Source organism: Paramisgurnus dabryanus, chromosome 1, assembly GCF_030506205.2.
Source record: "Paramisgurnus dabryanus chromosome 1, PD_genome_1.1, whole genome shotgun sequence".
In the NCBI taxonomy this organism is placed as follows: Eukaryota; Metazoa; Chordata; class Actinopteri; order Cypriniformes; family Cobitidae; genus Paramisgurnus; species Paramisgurnus dabryanus.
This window is the reverse complement of record NC_133337.1, coordinates 53,438,138-53,458,775: the sequence shown is the minus strand read 5'-3', so window position 1 is coordinate 53,458,775 and position 20,638 is coordinate 53,438,138. Positions and strand designations below refer to the sequence as shown.

At 38.4% G+C, this 20,638-nt stretch overlaps 1 protein-coding gene across 18 annotated transcripts in view; it reads left to right on the top strand.

Moving 5' to 3' along the window:
• nrxn1a (neurexin 1a) overlaps positions 1-20,638 on the top strand; it is a 199,813-nt gene that overhangs the window by 85,852 nt on the left and 93,323 nt on the right. For all 18 annotated transcript variants that reach the window (XM_065242301.2, XM_065242302.2, XM_065242300.2 and 15 more), the window contains 2 exons: positions 696-1,140; positions 9,445-9,828. In XM_065242301.2, coding sequence (XP_065098373.1) covers positions 696-1,140; positions 9,445-9,828 — 829 coding nt within the window. The remainder of the gene's footprint in view (positions 1-695; positions 1,141-9,444; positions 9,829-20,638) is intronic.

Below are 20,638 nucleotides of genomic sequence, written 5' to 3'. Positions count from 1 at the left end.
AGAAAAAAGCTCTCTGTTATGCGGATGTGAATAGGAAAATAGCAAAAAATCATGTGGATGATTACATAGCTAGGTTAACGCAAGATAAATATAGCGCAGTGATGGATTCCTTTCATTTTGAGAACAAACATTTTGAATGTCAAAATGGACCGTGAGTGGAAAAGTTTTCATTTTGCTTATATTTCTAATTCAATATTAAATTCAATTTTTACGGGTAATTAGCGTTACAGTTTGCGTAAGAGATTTAATAAAAAAATGTTATTAAACAATGCCTGTACTGTAAGTGCTTCTTGTGCATTTAAATTAGAATGACTTTATAAAACTCCTTTGTTTCAAATTTGGCGAAATGTTTAAAACTTCCAGGTTTAAATAGTTTTTTAAATCCCAGATTTTAATTATGCTCTCAGAATTTAGGATTACACTATTAATGGGACAGTTACTTTACGTCATTGGTGTTACTCAGTATGTGCATAAAAACACAGTTTACAAAGTCAGTCCCACTTTAATTTACAATGTTAATGTAAATGAGAAATTATTGTATAATAGAAACGACTGCTAAACTACATGTGTTCACTGTTAATTATGTAAATCTAAAGTGTTAAATGTCTAAAACATGCACTGTAAATTGTGTTACCAATGTTTTATTTATTTTTTTGCAATTTAACTCACGAATACGTGTTTTGTTTCTTTGTAAGGTTGTGTACAAGAACAACGATGTAAGGCTCGAGCTGTCTCGACTGGCCAAGCTTGGCGACCCCAAGATGAAGGTGAGCGGTGTGGTGGCCTTCAAATGTGAGAACGTTGCTACTCTGGACCCCGTCACCTTCGAGACACCCGAGTCATTTATTACCCTTGACAAATGGACCGCCAAAAAAGCTGGTTCCATCTCTTTTGACTTCCGCACCACTGAGCCCAACGGCCTGCTCCTCTTTAGTCATGGAAAACCCAAACCGCAGCAACAGAAAGACCCCAAGAGCCCCAAGACACTGAAGGTGGATTTCTTCGCCATAGAGATGCTTGATGGCCACCTGTACCTTCTGCTGGACATGGGCTCGGGCACCACCAAAACTCGTGCCGTCAACAAAAAGGTCAATGATGGGGAATGGTACCACGTTGACTTTCAAAGAGACGGAAGATCAGGTAGACTATTTTTTTATGTGTGTACTTCGCTATTAAATCTACATGTTTTCAATATTGACTACAATGTTGGCATACTGTAGACTTTTGACTTTTATGGCCGTATTTTAACGATCTAAGCACATGGTCTAAAACGCACGGTGCACAGTCTAAAAGGGCGTGTCCGAATCAACTTTTGCTAATTTAATGACTGGAAAATTGTTTGTGCGCCTAGCACACAGTCTAAAAGGGTTGTTCCTATTTTTGTAATGAGTAGTGGGTGTGTTTTGGGTGTAACGTGCAATAAACCAGTGAGAGTCTCATTTCCCATCCCCTTTAAAAGCTAGTTGTGCTTGCACCATGCTGATTCCCTATTTAGATTGCAAAATTTGTAAACTGAAAAAGTAAGCGTATAAAGAAGACGGATTGATGTAAAAATTGCCTTTTTTTCATTTGTATTGAAATTGATATTTTTTATTAAAACCTTTAAAAGTAATTTTCTTTTAGTCATGGAAATAAAATGAGCAGGCTTTTAATTGCTGTAAATGTATGGATAGCTTACATGATCAGTGTAATAAAAATAATAATTTACAAATATGCAAGAAAAGGTTTGTAAGTAATCATATATGATGAATCCATAGGGTAGCATTTAAAAAAAACATTAAAAAATTAATCCAATATTTGCATTTGTTTAAAGCAAAACATTAAATTACTTACCAGGCTACAGGAGAAGCAGCTCTTTACGCCTTCTTACATCTTGTAATCGGTCCTCATTTATGCCCAAGAGACTCAATAGTAATCTTTTACATTTTAATCCTTTAATATTTTATATTTTAAAACTCTTGTGTGCTGCCGCGCATCCATGTGTGTGATAAGCAAAAGTGCATTGTCATCTTGTTTAAAGGAGCATATTAGATTACTAACGTGACTTTAGACCAGGTTTTAGTTGGTCAATGGCGTAGTCTATTTTAGTTGCCTCAAAATAGCAACCCACCAACAATGCGCCTGAACACACCTCATTTTCAGACCAGAACGCACATGGGCACAAAAATGGGCGCAAATGTATTTGCTATTTAAACAACGTGGTGCTGAACGTGAAAATTACAACTTCGCTAGGCTAAAACTAGCAAAAAAACACTTGCAATGCACTTTGCGCTGCATTGCACTGGGTGTATGAAAGGGCCCTTTGACTTTAGACTTTATTGCCCCCCTTAGGGGAAATTATTTTTCACAGCATCATTCAGCAGAACATAAACACACATTTAAAAAACTTCAAAAAAAAAATGCATTTCTGTATCTATGTCCTGAGGGCAGTGGAGTGAAGTAACAGTTTAATGGATGTGCAATGTCCTGCTCAATTGAAATTGCAATATGTGTAACAGTATCTATACTGTATGTACATAAATAGATGTGTTCTTGCATTAAAAACATCTAAAATGGTGTAACAGAACAGAAAAGAGTCTCAAGAGGTAAACTATTAATATATTTTAACAAGTACTCTACAGTCGCCACCGCAGTTTTTCTTCAGATGTGCTTTCGATAAACTCGATCAAGGTCTTCCGAAATATTGACACAGTAAAGGCAGCAGTGTTCCCTACAACAGTCATAACCATGCCTTTCAGAGTATGCTGTCAGGCAAACATTTGAATATGAACAGTACCCGCAGTCTTTCCTGTCTTCCTCCTCTTTTTCTTTCTCCATCTTCTCCGATGGAGTTGCCATGGAAACCACATTTGGTTTCCCAATGGAGTGAGCGAGTTAGTGCACGGCTCTGCCAAGTAAAGACATTTCATCGCTAATTCGCACGCTATTCCCTTTCTCCTCACACGTCGATGCTGTTTGCCTGCAGTCCAAAGAGTGGCCATTGGTTCATTTTCTTTCTTCTGTGAAACCCCAGAAACATTGGGAAAAGGCCGTATTGATCTGTGGTTATTGCCTCGGTGTGAATCTCTCCGCTTTCCACTCCGGATATAGCAACGCCAGTCACCCACATTAGTTTTGACGTACATCAGGATATGGAGTTATGTGGAGAAAATTAAATGTCTTACGGAGCAGTTCGAAAATTGAGATTTCTAAACCAAGAGTCATATTTTTGTTTCATGCCCAATACTTATTCGACTGGGAATAGGTACAGCCTGTTTAACAAAGTAGGGCCTTTTTGCCATGGCTTTTCATCAAATGATAGATTCAATCCATGGAGCTGGGTTTGATCGTATTCTCCGGGGTTCATAGTCAGCGCGTGGCAGCCATTGAGTTCAGACACAGTTGAAAGTTAAAAGAGAGAATAAACCTTTTCTCCTAGTGGCATTTCATGGGCATCTGAAGCGGCGTTGACAGATGGGGCCTTTTCTCTTAGGCCTGCAGATGGAACTGTGTCATTCGCCTGCCTCCGTGAGTTGGCTGCCCACACCGTTTGATCATATATGGGCAGACGTCCTGTTGCAGAGCATGCGTACGGGCGAGTGTGGGCACGCCGGTGTTTTGCACGTGTGTTTGTGTGTGTGCAAACATATATGTTTCTATTAATATGTATGTACATACTGTACAGTACAGTATGTTCATGTATCTGTCTGTCATGTGCCTTTTTCTCAGAGCTAAGAAATTGTCAGTAAAAAAATCGAAACACTAAATATTGCAAATTATGACATAATTATTTACAGTGTCAATAAATTGTTCCAGTGGCTAAAGGTTTAAAGGAGGTACGTATTTTTACATCTTAAGAACTGTAATATAAAATTAAAACATATAAGCTATATACTGTACTATATACTGTATATATATTTGAGCCAGATTAAAGGTCAAATTTAACCTCAGACACAGATTTTAGATGTTCACCACATGCCACTGTGTGTGTGTGTGTGTGTGTGTGTGTGTGTGTGTGTGTGTGTGTGTGTGTGTGTGTGTGTGTGTGTGTGTGTGTGTGTGTGTGTGTGTGTGTGTGTGTGTATAAATGAGAGCCAGCATTAGGCAGAGCTGTGTAATCACTGCACACAGTGAATAGAAGTCGGGATGATGAAGAATGCTCATTACTTTTGACCCGCGGGAGATGTTTGGCTGCTGTTTAGGGCTATAGTCGCCAAGTCCGCAGAACACGACAAGATAGAGAGAGAAAGAGAGAGAGGGGGGGGGGAGAAATAGTCTTGCTATGCCTCATCAAATCTATGCAGACTTATTGCAGGCTTAAAGAAAAATGAAATTCTTATTTACTAACACCGTTAGCATGTTACAAGTGGCATCTCTATGGTTGTATATCAAGTGCAGAATAATAGGTGGGGCACTATGTTTCTGTATTTGTTGAAACAGGTGTCAGGGAATGAGTTACTCAGACTATAATTATAATTTACCGCCCCACCATGTCTTGCATTTCACTGGCTGTGGATGTGAATAATGAGTCAGATACACGAGCCCGTAATCGGCGTATGGAATCACGGTTAATCTCCAGGAGGACTTTTCTGGAGGTGCGTGACGCAGAATTGAGCTTGGGCCCAGAGCTTTACATCACACAGCAGAGCGATACTAAGGCCATTTATTATAATTCCCACAATAGCCATTAATGATGAAAATAACTCTCGGATCTATGAACAAATAGATCATTTACTAGAACCTTGGCACTTGTATAAATAAACACACACACATGCACACTTGCTAACAGACCTGCTGTTTTCTCTTGTGATCGGTTTATAGACGTGTTTAATAATAATTTGTAAATGTTTTTTGGGAAAAGTGATTTTTTTCTGAGGCATTTGAAAGCTAGCATCCAACTTAAAATCTTATGTAGCGTTTACACCAGCCACGAAAGAGGCGGCAAGCGCGAGTCATATACATGTTAAGTCAATGCAAAGAGGCGAATAAGCATCCTGCCGCGAATGGCGCAGGAAAGCACAGATGGCGATTTCTGCACGAATTGAGCGTTGAAAATCTGAACTGGAGGCAGAAGAAGCCCCTCCTATGATGCAAATTTCTGTGTGAATGTCTCGAATGACTAGATTTTTACTCGCTGCTTTCATGTGCGAAAGAAGCAAGTACCGTATTTTCCGGACTATAAGTCTCTCTGGAGTATAACCCACATCATTCAAAAATGCGTCATTAAGACGATATAACATATGTTAGTCACAGTACACTATACGTTGAATTTATTTAGAAAATTATTTCACAAAATCCAAGCCAAAGAACAGACATTTAGGGCTCTATCTTACACCCGGCTCTTTTGTGCAAGTATCATTTGCTAGTTTCCACCCTGCGCAATAATCATTTTCACGTTTAGCGCCACGTTGCCTTTTGCGCCCATGGGTGTTCTGGTCTGAAAATAAGGTGTGTTCAGGCGCATTGTTGGCACCTTGCTATTTTGAGGCAACTAAAATAGACTACGCCATTGACCAACAAAATCCTGGTATAAAGATAAAGGCGCAATATGTTTTTTGTAATTTAAAGAGTGCATTAGTAATATGCGCCTATAAATGGGAGAACAACGCGGGTTTGCTTATCACATACATGAATGCGCAGCAGCACAAAAACGCTTTTAAATATGAAAGATTAAAGGATTGAATGTAAACGATTATTATTGAGTCTCTTGGACATAAATGAGGACTAATTATGAGACGTTAGAAGGCACAAAGAGCTGCTTCACCTGCAGCATGGTAAGTAAATAAATGCTTTGCTTTGAAGAAATGAATCTGTTTTTAAATGTTTTTTTTTTAAATGGTACCTCACTGATTTATTGTATATGATGACTCTGTACCTGTGGATATGGTGAGATGAGAAACATTTTTAAGTAATGCTTAAAAAAACTGACGCTGTCCAAGTGCTGAAACGTGCGGAGAGCCGTTTGTAAATTCTTTATCTCCTGTTTGTTACAAATGAAGTATTTTTAGATTACAAACCTTTTCTTACATACTTGTAAATTATTTTTTGATGATATTGGATAGCCATACATTTAAAGCAATTAAAAGCCTGTTTTTTACTTCCATGACTAAAAGAAAACGGGTTTTAAAGGTTTTAATAAAAAAATAACAATTTCAACACAAGTGAAAAACAACACAATTATTTAAAGCAACACTATGTAGTTTCCATGTAAAAATGACTTACAGCTCCCCCATGTGGTTGAAAAGCGCAACAGTGCCTGGTATCAGACACTCTTCTGCAGGCAGGGGGAGGGGCGGGGCTGTGTTTCCTACCCTCCACCGCCACTTTCAGAGTGTGCTTGTAGCAGCTGGGAGGCTGCTCAGGTTTCAGCAACAGTACAATTTGTCCAGTTAAAAGTTGTTCTATCACTGAAATAATTTTAGAGACATTATTTAAAGGTAAAAAAACTAAAGTGCTGCTTTAACATTAATCTTAAACTGGGGATCTTCTTCCTCCGCTTAGTTTTTCAGTTTACAAAGTCTGTCATCTAAATAGGGATTAGATTTAGCACCAGCGCAACTTGCTTTTAACTCTTTCCCCGCCATTGACGAGATATCTCGTCAATTAAGAGAAAACGCTTCCCCGCCAATGACGAGATTTTCCGTCTTTCCGCAATACCGCTATTATCCACCAGGTGGCAACTTTTTAAAACCGGAAGTATTTCCCTATGGCAAGCTGCTGCATGCCCGTGTCTGTTTTAAAGATCGCTCTGAATGGGATCTCTATGAAAAGTCCGTCACAAATATGGAATTATTTTTGCTTTTTGCTCAAAATATGGTGTTTTTGCAAAAACCTACCCATATTCAAAAGCTGATTGCAAAAGAACCACTAAAGGTAGGATGAAACGGTTTTTTTTGTTTGAAAGCAGAGGGTCTGTTCTTTCATTTGGTATATTGTATGTTTATTTATTTAAAGAAGAACATTTTCTGGAAGGCATTAAACTTTGGTGAAAATCATGAAAAACGCTGGCGCTGGCTGGCAACTTTTTTTAAAAACGCTGGCGGTGAAAGAGTTAAAGGGGATGAGAGCTGAGACTCTCATTGGTTTATTGCACGTTGCCCAAAATACTCCCATTACTCATTAAAAATGGGAACAACCCTTTTCGACCATGCGCTGGGTGCACAAACCATTTTTCCCATCGTTAAATTAGCAAAAGTGGATTAGGACACCCCCATTTAGACGTTGCGCTGTGCGCTTTAGACAATGCGCTTAGATCGTTAAAATAGGGCCCTTAATCTGCAAAGGCAAGTTATTCAACTAAACAATAGCACACAAAACAGCACGCTGAATAGATATCTGTACGTTAAGTTATATTATCAGTTATTTAAAAGATAAAACACAGTATACAGAACTTACCTAAAAGGTTGAATAGGCTAAATTAAGCCAACTAGCATGAAGTTCACAGGCTCGTCATTCAACTTTACTGAATTCATTGAATTACATAAATACAGGAGCAGCATATAGCAGATTCTTGCCACATAAATGTCAAAATTAATTCATACTGACTTATAAGGCACACCTGACTACAGTATAAGACGCAGCACCAGCCAAATTATGAAAACAAACGCGGCTAATAGTCCGGAAAATACGGTAAACTCAAAATGTTCAAGCGTCCAACTATGCACGAATAGCGCGTTTTTGCCACGTCTGGTATGAACGCAGTGTTGCCGATTGCCTTATTCAAACCATGAAATCTTATGTAGCACATGGATGTCATGTTAACTAAATGCTAAAATAATGGGCCGAGACTCTTATTATTTCTTCCTATCAAGTTGCCCATTTGAATAGAATGTAATTAAAAAATTGATAGTCAAGCACAGGCTCTTTAACGCTTTGAGTGCCAAACGTGTACAGTAAAAGTGTCCGTCACTTACTGCTTACTGCTTGACCCCTTAGGTACAGCCCCACTAATTTGTCCTTATAACAGAAGCTGCCTTCTTCTAAAGAAGAAAGATAGTGGCAGTGAAAGGGCAACATCTCTAATTCTTAGCCTCCTTTTATTGAGTTTGGACTGTGTGTCAGACACTAATAAACAGGATTCAACAGTGGCCAGAGCTTTGTGTTAATCCCTGCCTGTTCTCCGCTATCTTGCCAGTAATGGCTTTTGCTTTTGTAACTGCCTTCAAGGCGTGAATAATGGCAGCGCATAACAGTGGAAAATGAGAAGGAAAAGTCTGAATCGCTGGCCGCGTTTAAATGCCTGTTTGTTGGAGTTGCCAGAAAAACAATGAGGGTTATTACAGAACTCGTGGAAGTGTTTTAACGCTATTAGAGCGAATGAAAGGCTCGCCTCACCTGAGAGCATTGTCTTTTCGTCATCATCTCTATTTTAAACGCACTGTTCCCGTACGAGTGGTTGTTTTAGAGGTAAACCGTAAAATGGAGGGCGAACTGAGATTAAAATCTTTGTGTAACTGAATGAGTCACAACCAGTAAATTAGAAATGAATAGGACTGAAGGATTATTTCATTATTTGCCCTTTTGATAGTGATGAGTATCCAGTGAATCTGGCACATGGTACAATTGTCTCCTGTTGCTATGGAGACTGCTTTTTCAATCTTTGTCTTTTGTGTATTGATTAGCGCTGTCATATTTAGACACCCAAAAATTGTTTCATAAATATGTTGTTTGCAAATAAAAATCCTTTAGTAATGTTTATGCTGTGAGACCTGGTATTCTAAAAATATGTACAAATATTGCCACACCTACCATTCAAATAGTCTACTGCAGGGGTCTCCAACCTCCACAATGGATAAAACAATCTGGAGGGCTAGTTCTTTTATGTAGTCTACTCAAAACATTTTTTCAAATGTTAACATACATAAAATAAACCAAGCTAATATAAAAATATGTAATAAATAAATAATAAAATTGAAGCTATTAATAGAATGTGCTTTGGTGGGCAGCCATGTTGGAGACCACTGGTCTACTGTATATGTGCCCTTTAACTTTAAACAAACCATTTGCTGATTTGCCATCATGACCAAGCTGGTTAGTCTGGCATATTTTATTAGTTTTAGAAGGATTTTCACAGGTAAGTTAACAGATCAGCTAAAACTGGTTCAAGGTGGGTTTTTTGGGAAGGGGGATATACAGAGAATTACTGTAAATTGAAGATTATACAGATAACTCAGCAAAAGTTATGTCTCATTAAATAATAAAACAATAATGGCAAAAATCTCAGGAAATAGGATATATGAAGGCATAACAAGTTTAGATGGTAAACTCATAACTGAGATTTAAATTGAGAGATCTGGATTTTCCTCCACGCTCTCTGTGTGCTCTAAATGCAAAAAAAAGTTTTATTTCGAGAGAAATTTAATCTCACTCTGCTTTAAGAGCCTAATTTGCATCTGTAATGTCTCATCAAAACTTCTTAAAATGTTACTTTGGCATTGTTGACTAAATTAAATGGTTTCTTTATAGGCACCATCTCAGTTAATTCGATCCGTACTCCCTACAATGCTCCCGGGGAGAGCGAGATCCTGGACTTGGATGACATACTCTACCTGGGAGGCCTGCCAGAGGATCGCGCTGGGCTGATCTTCCCTACGGAGGTGTGGACTGCTCTGCTGAACTACGGCTATGTGGGATGCGTGCGAGATCTGTTCATGGACGGCCAGAGCAAAGACATCAGGCGGATAGCGGAGGTCCAGAGGGCTGTAGGGGTGAAGCCGTCCTGTTCAAAGGAACCACCTAAGCAGTGTCTGAGCAACCCGTGCCTTAACAGTGGCACCTGCAGGGAGGGCTGGAACCGTTACGTGTGTGACTGCTCTGGGACGGGCTATTTGGGACGTTCCTGTGAGAGAGGTGAGTCTTGTTGTCTTTATAGGGAGATAAATCTTTTCGTTAATTATTTCAGTTTTTGTCTCACTAGCCAAAAGAAAGAGAAATTTCATGGTTCACGAGACATTGTGTATTTGGACACTTCTGGGGCAATTTGGACACTTAAACTAAGACAAATGACTTGTAATATTGGGTATTTAATGCATGTGTTCCAACAAATGATGCCAGATCTTTTCATAAAGCTAACTTCACTTCAACCATTTTGCTTTATGAATGTATGGACATATGTCAGCTCTTCTCAATTTTACCCAGGTATCTATAGCAGAACAACCACAGCTACGTTTCTATTATTTGGTTATTCCTTGTTACATACAGTGCTTAAATGTGACGTGTTTGAAAACTTTTAGGGGTCACTGTGGCTGTGTTGTGTACACTAAAAATGTGACTGGCTCCCAGTTTTTTTACTTCGTAAAGAATTTCACTTTCAATGAGGACAAAAGAATGGTGCCAGGATGGAAGCATCATTTTCTCTCATGTATAAAGTAATCAGCCAAGACTTGTAGACGCTTCACTCATTCACAGAATTTGTGTCCATTGTGTTGCGTGAAGAAAAGATAGCGTAGGGGAGAGAGACATTTGCTGCTTTGTCACCTCGGCCCCACAGTGGAAAAATATCTCTTCTTTTGTCACTTCAGCCTTGACAGTGAGTCAGAAAGAGCAGCTGAGCTGACGTTACTGTTACCGTGGTAATTGTGTTTCTTTTCAGTCCGTCTTATCTTTAGGAAGAGCCACTCGAGCATGGATTTTGTTTTAGCCTTTTGTTTCGCTCCCAAGGAGAAATTTAATTTGGTTGTTTTTACAGATGAACAAAGAACACCTACCCCATTTCACAATGCGGGTGAGCACAAGCTGTTGGTTCATTTTGTTAAGTCTCTACTGTCCAGTTATGCACCTTACAGTACAGTACAGTTTATTCTGGATGGCCGCGTTGTTGAAACTTTTTGTGGAAATTATGGAAATTATCCAGTTATTTAACCTATAAAGATGGGTGATGATGTCATTGCTAGTTACTGTAGCTGTAAACAACAAGCAGTACAAGAGGATCCTGTCTTATGTGGATTATACAGGGATGTACCAGTGTTACACTGAAACAATTGCCAGTACAGATAAAACTAAATTTTATTTTAGTAATACTTAAAAACAATTAATGTATATAAAAAAAATTATTGTGGTAGTTTGTTTATAATCTATAAAAACGTATCATAAATCTACTGCATGGTTTAACTAGATGTTAAGACATCTGGGATGCTGGTTAGATAGAACCTAAGCACCTAAATTTTGAAGGTTAAAACCAATTGATTTTGTTGATGGATTAGTTATTACACAAGACAGTGTGAATGTGTGTTTAATCTTAAACAGAGTTGGGTAAACATGCAGTATTATAAATAAATAATAGTTATATATTGCATGCATGACATATTCAACTATAAATATTTGAGGCCCTAAAATAAACTTTAAAAGTAGAGATGCACCGATATTAAATTTTCCACCGATATTGTTAGCCGATTATTCAGACTGATTATCTGATATCAGCTGATGCCGATAGTTTGGTGGTTATATTAACTTTCATTAACTAAATTGAGAGAATTTCATTACATTTTATAAAGGTTATTCACTTATATATTAACCATTAATACTGAACATTAAACTACTGATGTTTCTTTACATTTTCTATATGCTAAGCACAAATCCATTGTAGTGATTGTAGTAAACAACTGCTGCTCTTTTAAATTACGGCTGGTGAATGCTAAAGTACCAAAAATCTGAAAATAGGTAGAAACAAGAATATATAGTGCAGTATGCGATAACATAATATATGCAAGCATCAAATATGTATAGCTCAGTGGTAAAGCATTGCATCAGCAGCCCAAAAGGTCATGGGTTCAAACCCAGGGAACACACATACTGATAAAAAAAATGTACGCCTTGTAATGCACTGTAAGTCGCTTTGGATAAAGCATCTGCTTAATGCCCAAACATCACTAATACTGGCTGATAACCAATCTTGTATATCCCAAATTGAGGTTATTGTCAGCCCTTCCGGATGGGGAACAACTTCTCAAAAAGAGAAAAGCAGCGAGAATGTTCGAAATAGAGAGAAAAAAGAGAAACTGACATATGGAGAGGGAGTGAGTCGAGGTGCACTAAAAATAATAATAATGAAAAATGTTCAGATGTCGTCAGAATGTGTAGTTAAGCTCACAGTTGGCCCTGCCCAGCTGTTTGAGGTGAAATAAACCCGGTGCATAAATCCATAACCATCCAGCTGCTGTCAGTGCTTGACTTGAACAGAGCATGTGAGGTAAACAACAGCCCCTAAATAACATCTGTCCTAATTTTTCTTGCATTTCTCCAAGGCTACTAATGTGCTCTTACAGTTGCTAAACTTACTGCCCTCCCTCAATACCTGATAGTCCCACAAACAGTTTTACCCTCCAGCATGCGGTTCATTTCGGAAGCCACGGGACGCACTGCTAAATTCAAACAACCCCGCCGTAGTAGGCTTCACTTTTATTTCGCACTTTTAGTTTTTCTCCAGGTCGTTCATGTTGTCTGTATTTGTTTCATTGCCCTGTGTGCAGCCCGCTTCTGGATTTCGCGAGGTGTCGTGTTGCGTGTTGAAAAATTGTAACATGCATTTACGGTGAAGGTTCCATCGGTGTGCGGAATTTCACCACGAGCGAACCTGAATAATGCATGATGCCTGTGAGCCAACTCATCCTGTTTATCATGATTGTTGAACACACATTTCCCTAATCCCTGTAGCAACCATGGCTCCTGCTTGCTGCAGTATTCTGCTGTGGATAGCATTGGGCTTGGCAGGGGAGGGGGGGCCTGCGGCTCCACCGTGTTATTCTTGACTCTCCGGATGTCGCCTAGCACAGAAAAGCATGTTGGTAGCTGAAGCCAGAGAACTTGCTAAAATGACATTATTATTCAGGGAGATCTATTCATTTCAAGGCAGATTTTGCATTTTTTTTGCATGTCGTCCATCATGTTGTTCTGTGAGGTGATTCAGTGCAAATATCATAGGTTCGATTTCCAGAGAATCTATACAGTATACTGTTAAAAAATGTATAGCTTGAATGTACTGTTGGATGAAAGCATCTACTAAATGTGTGAAAGTAGATGATTATGGCTTTTAACTCAATGGAAGTCCTTTATTTTATATATTTATCTGTTTGCTTGTGATTGGAAATGTAAGATGCAATATGTGAGATACTGTAAAAGCATATGTGTGAACTTGATTTAAAAGGAAAGACAGAGCAGGATGAGGTGTGCATCCCTGCATGACGCCGAGTCTCTCCATTTGCATGCTTTTGGTGGATCCTGCATTTCAGAGAAGGACCAGGCACTAAATGAAAGCAAGAACAGATGGAGGAGCAGATGGAGTGACCAGCCATGTACACTCCTCTTTACCTGCGCTCATCCAGTTCCCTTTCTCCTTCTAGAAATAGAGATGAGTTTGAGCAGCTATCATGTCTGGTTAGCACTTTTGACAAGATTGGTTGTTAATTGAGAGATCTTTGTCATTAGAGAAAATGCAGTAAACACACAAAAACGTTATGGTTGTAATCCAGTGATGTACAACAGTGAGAGATTTTGGAAACTTTATACAATGGCATCATTATTTATTTTTGTTACTATCTTTTGAAAAAAAACCTTTTACTTATAGAATTCCGAATTCCGCCACTCGAATTTGGTTGCCAAAATGGCGAAAGTGTGAGTAATGAGCATGTTTAAACGTTGGATGATACAAAATGTGGGGGGGAAAGGCCAAGGTGAACATATTTTAATAGTCCGTCATTGTGTATTTTACAATGTATTAAATGCTATCAATGAAATTGCCAAGACTAAAGGTCGATTTATAGTCGTGCGTAGCTCTGCGTAGCCTGATGCGCACCTCGCAAACATTTTTGTCAGATCTACGCAGGCCGCAAGCGCTGTGATTGGTCCACCAGAACCCCTCTCGTCAGGTAAAAAAAAAACTGCGTCATAGGTATTTACGTTTGTGACGGTGAAGACAAAGATGAGCCAAGTTGAGGAGTGATTTAACTCAAACTGCATCAAAAGTCGCTGTTTATTTACTTCCATCATTGCTGGTCTTCTCAAATTATACACAACAAGTTGCTGTTTCTTCTTCGTTTGTGGGTTAACTTGCCAAGCTTCTTCTTCTCTGACGGTCGCGCTGCTACTGTGGTTACACGCGTGGATACTGCCCACCAGCGGTCGCGCGTGTGTTTGCACGTCGACGCGGACGACGACGCAAAAGTATAAATGAAAACCGACGCGGAACCTACGCCGTCGCTGCTACGCCGTCGGACCTACGCACGACTATAACGAGCCCTTAAGGAGTCCAAAAATGTCCTTTCCATCACTGTTATTTGCATCACAGGATACATAAAGTTGTAAATGTGTGAAATGAAGAATTTATTTTATGCCCATACAGTACACTGTAAAAAATACTTTGCTGCCTTTAATTTTTTTGTTAAATTAACTCAGATTTACAAGTCATGGCAACAGAGATGAGTTGTCACAACTTGTAAAATATAGTTGAGAAAAGTCAACTTAATTTTATATGTTATAACAACTCACCTGTAGTTATGACAACTCATCTCTAGTAAAGATAAATAATAGGCAGTTGAAATGACTTGTAAATCTGAGTTGATTCAACAAAAAATTTTAAGGCAGCAAAGTATTTTTTACAGTGTAGTTAAAAATTACACCTCTGTGCATTAAAATGATGCTTTTATCCAAAGCTACAGTACTGTGCAAAGGTCTTAGGCCACCATGCTACAGTACCATTAGGTTTGTTTGTTTTGCAATTGTATAGTGATCATATATAATTATTTCTCCGTCTCTTTATTAGAATACAACTAGGAAATACAGGAAATGTGTATGTAGTATTAAAAACAATAAAATAGTATGAAGTATCAAGCATTTAGGCTAAACTCCCCTTCCACTTGAGCAATAGCAGGCAGCTGCAGGATCTCTTAAACCTAATGAAATTATATCCTAATTTCTAATTCTAATCGAATGACTTTAGGACAAAAAAGCTTAAGATGTGTTTCGTGCCAAGAGAGGTCACACTAAATACTGACTGATGCCTGAAGAAGACATTTAGTTCTGAAAATTGTTTTGTTTTTAACTTTGTGTACATATTTCCTGTATTTTCTGTTTGTAGAGTGAAAAATAAATATGGATGGACATTAAAACTTTGCTAAAACAACAAAGCTGGTAATGAACTTACAGTTTATACAACTAATGTGTATGTGTATTGTTTTGTGATTGAACCCACAACCTTTGAAATGTTGAGCAACAGGAACACTATTTTAGAAAACACCTTTATCTGTGTGTGTAAATTTGGGATCAGCTGAGCTCTGCCAATCAATCCTTCAATCCTGTCATTTCCTACCCCCCTCTATGTTTTGTTTTCCCAGCGTGTTTCTTAATTTGAAACCTGTGTAGAAGGTGCAGGGAGTTTCGCTTCCATCTTGTCCAGATTGGATGTGATGTGTGTGCAGATGACACGGTGCTGCGCTCCCCTGCAGCGTGACTGCATAGCCCCTTTCGAGGAGGCAATGAGGGTCTTTCTGAACCACTGGCCATACCTCTCTTTTCATTTTCCTTTTCTGTGGTGTTAGACTGCTCTGCTGGAGATGAGAGGGGGTCTCGTTTGTCAACCTGTCATTATTTTGAGACTGGTTCCTCTGTGGTGTGAGCCGCGTTGGGGATTGGGGTTAAAGGCCATTAAGGGATCTCCAGCTCAGGGGAGGTGTGCACCTTGCTTTGTGTGCAGCATGATAGTTAAAGTCAAGCATGAAACGGCAACTGTGACCTGTTTTGCTTTCATAACATGACGTATTTCAGAATGAAACAGAATGTTAAAGGAGAGAAGAAGAAAGGTGAGATGTGATGCTATCCATTGGGAATTAAGAAGATTGTGCAAAGTGGGCGTTGCATACTGTAGCTGTACAGAGTCAGACCTGAATGCAAATGTGCTGTGTATGTGAAACATTGATGCTGAAGGTCGTAGTCAGCCTCAGGAGAAATTGCTAAAAATGGAGGTTATTTACTTTATACTATAGGTGTTCAAACCAGCACTGCATTACTGCTTTAACCAATGGCAAGGTTTTAGAAAGCCTAAACAGTAGCCTGAAACCTAGAGCCGTAACAAAGCTGAAATAGATATTTGGCTGCTAGTTAGCATTATTTCTAGCCTGGGAGACCATAAGTAAAAAAGAAGGTCATCATAAAGCAGGGGTTTTCAGAGTGGGGTCCGGGGACCCCTGGCGGTCCTCAATGTTTAGCCAACGGTCTGTAATTTTTTTTTATAAATTATATAATTCTGTTGAAATATTAAGAAAGGGGATATTTACATATGAAGCCAATTTAAGAACCATAGCAGTCTTGATACTGCTAATTTTATGAAAGCTTTTTAAATGATATAAAAATATTTAACTGTTGAGTCAAAATGTAATTTGATCAAAACAACCCTATTAAAAACACAGTTAAAAACACATTTTTTATTAACGTGATTCAGGAGAAAATGGGTGATTCTCACGAAATCCAGATTTAGAAGGTGTCCAAAATCAGAATTTTTTAAAAGCCCTTGAAGCCTATTTTTTTGTATAAGATTAAGGTCTGAACTTACTATAACCATTATTTTTTAGAGGATTTAAAAATATTTCCTATTGATTTATTTACATTTGTAGATTATTATTATCAAAAATTACCATTACGCTGATGATAAATATTAAATATATGCATTTACACTCTCATGTTTCGGTAATGAGAACTAAAAAATTGTCTACAGTAGGTACTATGACAAACAAAATTTCAACTTTTATCTGGAGAGAAAAAATAACTGCTTACCTGCTAGCCATTTTAAGTGTCACAGTCAATTATGTCCCTTCCAACTATTTTTTTTTTAAATGTTAGTTCCTTGAGGGCTTAAACAATGATTGAAAATTGTTGCGGAGGATGAGAAAATTCGTCTTGGGCACATTTATATTCCTTATTATTGTCTCTACATTTATCAGTGATCACCAAATACCACATGTTCTTTTCTGTAAATGTTTATAGTACAACATGCACTGAAGCTTTTTATTTTTTATATTTTTTAATTATAAATATTTCATCCAAAATCCAGTCATGGACACATTGCGGTAATGAAATTTTCCCCTTAAATATGGAGAAAAAAACACACACTTGGGTTGTGTGATGTCATTTGAAATCATATGCAAAATAGTACATGAAGAAATGTTTGTAACTTATTTTGATATACTTTTTTTATCAAAATGTTTCAACACACCTCATAAGTCTAATTTCGCGAGAATCACCCAAATGTGTTTTTGTTGTCATTATAAAATATGTGTAAACCTATGCTTTGGGGTAAGATTATGCTTAGTAACCATTCAAAATTTTAGAGGGCCCTGGACATTTTTCTCCCCTGGAAGGAGGTTTCAGAACCCCTCTCGTAGAGGCATAGCAAGTTCTGTCAAATACATAAATGTAATAAGTGTATTGTACTGTTGCTTTAGTCTTGGATGTCAGCTCTGGCACATAAAAGTCATATTCTGCATTTTACCAACCTTATATGGGTTCCTTCCCTTCAGGAAAGTCCACTTGGTGGCCATGTTGGGCATATATTTTAGTCATGCAAGACTAAAGTCCTATTTACTTGAATGGGGAAAGACAGATATCTCTAAAATCTCATGCAAAAATAAACTACACATTTCTGGTGACTTAATATAAACCTTTAAATCTTTAGCTGAAATTGCTCCCAAAAACACTCATTTCCAGGTTGTTTTTGCTACTGCGTATAAGCACATGCGTTACTGTGTGTGCATGCGTTACTGTGCATGGACAGTCTTTATCAATCGATGATTGGTTCTTTTAACTGAAATGCAGGATTTCTGTCTCCAGAGCGGCCCTATTGAGCATTACATATCCCCCTATAGAGGCACGTGACATCATCTTCACGAAAGCGACTGCAGTTACGCCCACTGAGTGGCAAAAAGTCTGAGCAACAGCATTAGCATAGCTTGAAAAACATGTCTAAAATGGGTCTAAAAGTAGTTGTGTGATCGATTGTGCTAACAGATTCAACAAAAATGTGGAGTGGTCTTTTTCCAGACTCCAAAAAACACTCAAAGGAGAATTTAATCAGTAGCAGTAGCCATATGTCAGGTATGTAAAATTTTGGGATAAAAAATACACCAATGAATACTCTTATTCTGTGTAATTGTAAAGTTTTGTCAGTGAGTCTTCATTAAAAAACATCCATTATGATGAGCCTTGTGTTCTACAAAGGTGGGATGTTTTAATAGTGTTAGGCAAGACAAACATATATGTCAGGAAAAGCAATGTCACTTTAAGGACAAGTTCGGTATTTTACACTTAAAGCCCTGTTTTCAGATTGTTTATGATGAAATAGAACGGTTTTGACTGAAATTTCGACATATGCGGCTGCCCTGAGAATTTTCGGGTGTTTGTGTTTCACCTCCCACCTCTATAATGGGTTGATAGGTGCACTGGAACAATCCTTCCTAAAATGCATTAAACTTTCGTTTACAAAGACGTGAAACTCACCGAGTGGTCAGGGGTGTTCACTGATATGCTCACACAAAAATCGCTGCAAAATACGCATTCCAACGAGTTTTATCGTAGTTTTTGCCAACTCCATTGACTTGTATTAGATGTGCTGTGAGGTACGATATTACTCCGTGCCGGGAACTTTGTTTCTATTCTTGCTATTGGCAATGGCGGATTAGCGCCACCACCTGGGGTGGAGTGTCTATTATTCAAGCTCTCAGCGGAAGAATGTACGGGTGTGAGGCGTTTGGAAAAATAGGTCCACAAGTTAACAACGAATGCTAAAACAGCTGTTGGAAAGCATCTTTTGCAGCGATTTTTGTGTGAGCATATCAGTGAACACCCCTGACCACTCGGTGAGTTTCACGTCTTTGTTAACGAAAGTTTAATGCATTTTAGAAATGATTGTTCCAGTGCACCTATAAACCCATTGTAGAGGTGGGAGGTGAAACACAAACACCCGAAAATTCTCGGGGCAGCCACATATGTCGAAATTTCAGTCAAAAGCGTTCTATTTCACCATAAACAATCTGAAAACATGGCTTTAAGTGTAAAATACCTCTTCCCTTAGGCCAATTAAATTCAATTTAAGCTGATAATAGGCAATTTTACTGGCATTTTCCCAACAGCCGCTATGAAAAGCAGCCATTTTGTTGAATGTTTTGTCCCAAGGCGAGCCCCAGCATGGTCACGTGGAAAAGTGACGTTGCATACCCTCTACTGATAGTAATATATTTAATTTGTTACAAAAGCCAGATGTTAAAATTGTTAATTTTACTTATCATCATATGAAGGTCACATTAAAACCATCTTGGAAACTTTGAAACTGTAAAGTAGCACCTTTGAGACAAAATATAGTCTCAAATATAATGAATATTAAATGTAGGCTATATTTAAATGATTTTTACATAACATTTAGTTTTGTCAGATTATGCAAGATATATATTGAAAGATATAATTGTGTCTATTTGGGAAACAAACCGCGTCTGCCATGTTATTGCTAAAAGGTATGGCTTGTTCCGCAAGACTTCAGACATATGTTTTTGCAACATTAATACATTATCTTATCCATTGGCTACGCTCACATACACACACTCTTCAGGGGTTGAATGTACATCCCTGTGCTGATTAGTATGCATGCTATCATACTTTTGTTCCTGTCTTCGCCTTGTTTCTGTCGTCTCACTCTCTCTGTTGTGCTCTCGGGCTCGGCAACAGCATAACAGAAACAAGGGAGGCTGAAACGAGACAGGCACAGAAATTACAGGAAGTGTGTGTGTGTGTGTGCCTGGATGTATAAAGATGAGGGCAGCCTAATTGGTGTTAGCCCAGAGCTTCATCATCTCCACAGCTCCCTTACAAGCAAGTGATGTCTCTGTACTGGTTCAATGCCAGATGTTGTCCTGTGGCTGAGGCCGGTCTTTGCGCAGAGGCAGATGTGCTCAGCCTCCATTATGCTGCAAAATTTTCCGGGCACGTACACAGTACCTAGTTCATCTTTGGAACCATTATGTGTTTTATAGCTATTTTTCTAACAAAACTTACATACTCAGCACTTCTGTGCTAAAAGTTTACACCAGTATGAAATCTTTTATTTTGATGTGACTCGATGCGTAACTGTGTTGTTCCTGTAGCTCAATTAGTAGAGAATTGCATTTGCAACAGCCAAGGGTTTGAATTTTATGAAACACACTGAAAAAATACATCGACTGATTGCATAAATATAAAGGATTATAGGGAGCAATCTGTTGTTTTCTGTCATTAATGTTAGTCCTAGATGTAGTTGTTTAAAAAAGGTCACTTTGCCCCACCCTCCAGTCTATGGAGTTATCATAGATCCTATTGGTGATAAAGAGGCGCATGCTTCTGTCTGGACTTTGTATCTCTAAGCAGCTGCTGAGATTATTCATGTCGCTCGGAGACCTCATCTTACTGTATCTCCCATTGCAAGCGAGACGACTTGAGATCCCGCCCAATAAATTGAATTCTGTGATAAAATAATTGTGTTATAAATAAACAGATTAGAGAAATGGACGGCGGGTAACAGAGCCTCAGAAGCCCCTCAGCAGGAATACATTATGTGGCGTCTCCGTAAAACGCTGCTTTGCAATAAAATGAACAAATAAAACCCCGACGCCTAACGATTCTTTGTTTTATAGCATTTATCTTCTGGTTA